The sequence below is a fragment of the Morone saxatilis genome, unplaced genomic scaffold, assembly GCF_004916995.1.
Source record: "Morone saxatilis isolate NCDOM2014 unplaced genomic scaffold, NCSU_SB_2.0 Contig24, whole genome shotgun sequence".
NCBI classification, from domain to species: domain Eukaryota; kingdom Metazoa; phylum Chordata; class Actinopteri; family Moronidae; genus Morone; species Morone saxatilis.
This window is the reverse complement of record NW_023339807.1, coordinates 2,937,179-2,943,248: the sequence shown is the minus strand read 5'-3', so window position 1 is coordinate 2,943,248 and position 6,070 is coordinate 2,937,179. Positions and strand designations below refer to the sequence as shown.

Sequence of the window (6,070 nt, the reverse complement as noted above, 5' to 3'; positions counted from 1 at the left end):
TTTAGACTCACATTAATCTGACTTTTCTTAGCAAGTCATGCAAACTACCAAATTTAATTGGATCCTCGGAAAACCCTATTACAAGACAATGGTAGGGCACATTTTCTTTCTTCCAAACAGAAACAAGATAAAAGGCAACGAGAACCACATATTTATTGAATTATGTGTTTCTGACTTAGCCCTTTCCCTTTTTTTTTATTTTATTCCTCAGCGCCTTAATAGATGATCTTGAGTTAAGCATTGTTATCATTTTATTATTGATTAAAAAAAACAGCTGAACAAAAGGATACTGTAAGAAATAAGCTTCTTTATTCAATCACAGTTACTGAAAAAGAAACTCCAACTATTTGCTAATGTAGAAAACAGAGACGGGTACACTCTCATTTCACTCGGCGCATACAGTATGACGTCTCCACTGAGGGGGGGCAGGGGCACACAGAAATCTAACCAACAATACAAACACATATCTAAACCATCACATCCTGCACACACGACAATGGCTTCAAATAATCTCTTAAACGTGCATCAAACAGAACTGCATCTGAGAACGGGGGGAAAATATCAGTGAAGGGAAAAACTGATACATGGCAAAAAAATCAATGTAGGATCTCAGTTAAAGGAAAAAGAGCTTCATTGCAAAGAGGGCAAAACATTACAAAGAGGGTAATGTAATGTTTAGAGGACTGGTCATAGATATAAAGTTCAAAACAACATCATCTTAACAATGGCACAATATAACACAATATGTTGGTGGCATTGTTTAGTTTAACTTGTGCCATTCCATAAATCATCTCTTGCTGATGTCTACTACCACATACTAACACCTCCAGCTCAAGAGTCTAAAAAATAAACACATTTTTTGCAGTCTAGCTACTAACAAGCAGCACTTCATTAGCAAAAGACACAAAAAAACAACTTCAAAATCCAGCTTTGGATGTAAACTCCAACATTAGACTTCTTTCATACCAGCTGGAAAACCTCTGAGGAGAGGAAAAAGACACATAGCAGGGAATTTAGCTGTAATTAAGAGTTTAACACACGGCAGTGGAGTCCTACGCTGCTTGTTATCTTAATGAAAATGCTTTTAGACAAGGCAGTAAAATCTGACTGTCCAGCAGCATACTGCTGCTTACAGGAAGGAAACCGCTTTACACTAATTATAGCCTGGTGTAATAGATTCACTCTCCACAGAAAATTATAATTATTACAGTTGTTATTAGTGACAATTAGAGAAAAATAATTTATTTATGCAGTAAAATGGATGTAAATTAGCTGTGGCTGGGAACCACAGAGAGGTGTGTCGTTATATTTATATCATGTAAGGGAACAATTTGAAGAGAGTGCTGTCTTTCATCACAAAATGCTCCATAAAGTATTCTAAAAGTACACATACAGTTGCTTTGGGGTCAAAAACACTGATTACTGTGGCATTCGTGAAAACTCTTGCTTGACACTTCTTTTGCACAAATCCTTCGCAATGTCATTAAAGACAGGGTTTAAAACTGTATAGCTCATAGCAAACATTATGAGAGACCTATAAAATGAAAAAGTAATATGGCATATATGATGACTGGCTGAAATTATGTTTGCTTTGGTTTTGGCAAGGTTCTTCAAATAACAGTGTATGCAATCAAACAGTTGGTATGTAAACTAAGCCACACAGGTATCACACACACAGTAGACATTGGACAAGTCAGAAAACATAAAAAAATCTTGCTATTCTAAAATCTCTCTTGCTCTCCACAGAAAAGCTATATTGCATACTGTAAAAGGTAAAGAACCAGTGTTTTGACTAATACTAAAAAACATGTTATATATTATTTTGCACATAAATAAATCTGCTGATTTAAATTCTGGTATTTAAGTCATGGTTTAGCACTTTCTTTCATTCAATATACTTTCCATTCATTTACGCCTGTTACCATTGAGTTCAAACCCTGTATTTCAAGTCCTTTGCAGTTCATCCAGAAGTCTGTTCCACATTCTCTGTGCTCTGTGAGTTCAACAGCCTGTTCTAGGACTGTAGAGATATGCCTTATCACGTTTCTGACTCTGATCAAACAGTCCACTTTTCCAATTTGATTGTCTGGAACAAGCACAACTCAACTTTTGTGTAGAACTGCACAGCAACAGACTGGCAAGGTGTGTGTGTTCTAAGTCCGGCACATAAGAACATCTGCAAAGGGCCCAAGGAGGTTCTTGTTGAAGATACACCTAACCCACACCAGGTAGGTGGTGAAGGGCTTAATGTTCTCTGAGAAAGTGTAGTTCTGCTGGGGAAGGATATAAGGCATGTAGGTGTTCTCTCCCTGCTCCTGGATCCAAACCTCGTACTTCACCTCTCTCACCTTCAGGTATTTCAGATTCCATGGGATCTGCCAGGAGACTGTGAGTTTAGCCTCATTAGTGGTTTGTACTGAGGTGTGACAGTGGGGTTCTCTGACCCGGCCCGGGTGGACTGTGCTGGCTGGCTTTGATTTCTTCAAGCTGGGCTTTGTCTTCATGCCCTCTTTGAGGACCTCCAGGAAAGAAGGGATGTCCACCAAAGTGTCCTGGTAGATCCGGAAGAGCCACTCTGGGTTGCGGCAGCACAGGTGCCTGGGGACATCTTTGCTCGCCAGTATTCGCTCTTGTTCCTCCTTCTCCAAGTGAGCGATGCCCCCTTGTTCCCAGGGTCTGTCTGGATGGGTGATGGTGTTCTCCTCCTTAGTGTTCCTCCAGGAGACATAGTGAAGGTCCATGCCTGGAAGGGAGGCAAGGGTTTTATATGGGGTGTACTGCTCTGGGTTCACTGCAAAGGGGAATAGTTCTACCACAGCAGCTCCCCTGGGGAGGAAGAGTGAGGTGATAAGCTGAGCTCCATGCATGCTGACTAACATGGTGGCACCGCTTATCACCTGGACGATACTGGGGAAAGACTGCTCCTCCAAGGATACTGTGACCACTCTCATCTGGAACTCCTGGGCCAGCGCCATGATTAGCTCTGCTTCATTCAGTATCAGCCTCGTTGTTGAACGACTAAACACGACAATGTATTCATCCTTCTTCTCTTTCTCCTTCTCATCTTCGGCACTCCCTCCATCCTTCTCCACCTCTTCCACCCTCGTGATGTTCATTTTCTCCATCAGAGCCCTGGCAAACTGCCGGATTTCATTTCCTGAGACCAACATGTTGGCTTTGGGCCCCTGTGGCTGGACAAAACCGTACTGGTACCAGGTGGTCATCTTGGACAAGCCAACGTAAGATTTCGTAAAACACATGAGCTTGCCAAAGTTCCTAAGTTGCTCTTTGAGTAGTGGCTGTTTGCTGCTGAGAAGTCGGTAGAGGTCAAAGTGTGGGCCTTCACCCCAGCCCTCCATAAAAACCAAACGAGCTTCATCATCTAAGTCTGAATACTGTTTCATAGTATAGAAGGCTGGGAGCAGGTCATCGTGGAACACATGCATTAGGTTGTCTGGATTAAACCGGTTTAGGATCAGAGTCACATCCGGTACAAACACAGGCTTGGGCATAAACTTTAAAGTAGCAGCTGGGAGCTCTAAGAAGTTGAAGTACTGAGTGTTGTGATCCTCTACTGAGGACAAGTCCAGCAGGGCAGGTTGGAAGCGCCGAGACCCCAGGTTAGGCAACATAACAGAGGAATTGGAGTGGAAGAACACAAACTCCTCTGCCTCCGAACAGTAGCAGAGGTAGTCAAAGCGGCAGATGCGGTCGGTGTGCATCTTGCCGGTGCAGACCATGCGTGTGCCGTGTTCCTGAAGAGCCTGCAGAGCAACATGGTAGTCGATGCGGGCTTGTGAGAGCTCCTGGGACTGTCGTGTCATGTGCAGCTCTTCCTCCAGCAGGGCAGCATGCTCACTCAGCTTGGAATACTTCCAAAGCAGAGCTGCGACTACAGAGACCAGCAGCCCGTTAAGGAGCGCGCCAATGCTCATCCTGCAGCCTGCCACTGAAGCCCGCATCACCACTGCTGCTGAGGACCCACCTCCCGACTCCAACTGGCCTCCAGTCTCAGAGGCAGGCGACGAGACATCCGCCGCCAGGGAATGACTAGGGAAAGGAAGAAGAGGAGGCAAAAGGGGGTGGAGAAAGGGTTAGTCACAGGGGGAAAGGATGAGGATAGGACAGGGTAGGAGAGGGAGAAAGCAAGGAAGGGAAAACAAGAAAAGATAAGTTTAAGAACAAACGAATCATAAAAACAACAGTCTGAAGACCTGATTATACCAGTGCAGCAGACACAAAGAGCACTGATATAATTAACAAATCAATAGTCAAGTCTATAACACTGCAGTGCTCTTTATGTAAGCGATACGATCCAGTGATTCATCAGAGCAGGTTTCAGCTCTCACCTTTGGGAATAGTGGTTGTTTACCTTGGCGAACAAATGAGACATTTTCCTAACCTTACCATCCCGTCACCCTCCCTGAATATGTCGAGACAAATTACACTGCGAGGAGGTACAGAGAAAAGAACAAGAGTATTGCTCTCAACTCTACTCATCTGCATACTGAGAGAACAAGTGAGTCATTGAGAGACTCTAAATCAAACCAACGGTTAACGGCCAGCAGCTGCCTGCAAACACGAGGCAACTAGCATGCTAAATACCCATCTGAGGGCTATCCTCACTACCTTACAACAAAGGTTTCACATGAATTAATTACTTGACATTTTTTTCCTCACTCTACCGAGGGCTTGAGGTGCGAGCACGTATCAAAATGCACCTACAAACAGCTGAGAGGAGCGAGAGGGATGATCTCAAGTCTGTGCTTTGGTATGACATCCAATATGTGACAAAATGGGATTTAGGGAGCCACTCTTTCCCTCTCTGAAATTGGCCTTCTGGCAGAAAGTAAAGTAAGTCAGGTCAACCTGGACACAAGTTTAGGTGACACACACTCACAATGCACAAATTCAAACAAGTGGACCCCCTGACACAAGCCCAGACCGGAAACATTACCATAAACTCGTTTTATTTTTTCTGCCAACTCTTTCTTAGCTCAGTAATATTCCATAACTCACCATATTTCTGTTTCTGCTCTAACTTTTTCCTAACGCCCCCCTTTATCTTGTTCACTGTGTCCCTCTGTACCCAGTTACTGTGCACTTTCTGTGCCTCAGTTGTCGCACTCATTCTTCTTCCGCTCCTCCTCCGTTTGTCTTGCGTGCTGTCTCTGTTCTGCAGGAGCAGAGCCTCTGGGCTATTTTTGACAACCCTGCAAGGACAATATGTCACTAGCAACAGGGTCACTCTTTGTGATCAAACTGAATACACACAGGCACAATATGGGCAGTTCAACATGCAGCTATGTTCAGCCGCTCCAGACAATGTTAACTGAAAAGACACAATCTTAAAATGCATTAAAAGATAGTAGGTCTTATTGCTGAGCACTCCATCTATAGTCTACTTTACGTATTATTTGTAACAAATATCAAGTCCAGCACATTGCATTTTAAATGTGACTTGCTTGCTGTGCTGTACTACAGGAAGACTGGTCATAGAAAATTTTTTAATTATGAAGCAGATAATAGGCTGGCGAAAGAAGGAACATGACAGCAGAACAACTAGTTATAGTTATTAGTTATTTACATGTAAGTAGCGGTCGACTGATATGGATTTTTCAGTGGCCCTACTTAGAGAGCAGGGTGAGCAATGGCCAATGTATAATGCCAATATCAATACAACATATATATATACGTAGTAATATAATATTACTAAGTATATATTAATATACATTATCACTATAGATATTATCCTTCATACTATCACGTATGAATATCATACTATATACCGACTATATATATATATGTATATATAAGCTTAGGGGTGCATATCTTAGTATGGTTTTAGAGATATGGAACTAGAAGACACTAAAAAATATTCTAATACAATATTTTGTTTTTTAATATTGTATTGATTCTCTAAAACACTGCATCGATTTTTGTCGTTTGAGCAACCTATCCAAAGCCAGAAGAGGACAACCAACTGGAACAGAAGCCATTACCAACAGCCTCATAGCAGGACATTGAGTCACACGGGTGATACACATATAGAGTGCAAAACTGCGGCAGG

At 42.6% G+C, this 6,070-nt stretch overlaps 1 protein-coding gene across 3 annotated transcripts in view; it reads right to left on the bottom strand.

Moving 5' to 3' along the window:
• Window positions 1–287: 287 nt before the first annotated feature.
• Window positions 288–6,070, bottom strand: part of pomgnt2 (protein O-linked mannose N-acetylglucosaminyltransferase 2 (beta 1,4-)) — an 18,122-nt gene continuing 12,339 nt past the window's right edge. For all 3 annotated transcript variants that reach the window (XM_035672785.1, XM_035672787.1, XM_035672786.1), the window contains one exon: window positions 288–4,050. In XM_035672785.1, coding sequence (XP_035528678.1) covers window positions 2,154–3,962 — 1,809 coding nt within the window. In that variant the 5' untranslated portion in view covers window positions 3,963–4,050 and the 3' untranslated portion in view covers window positions 288–2,153. The remainder of the gene's footprint in view (window positions 4,051–6,070) is intronic.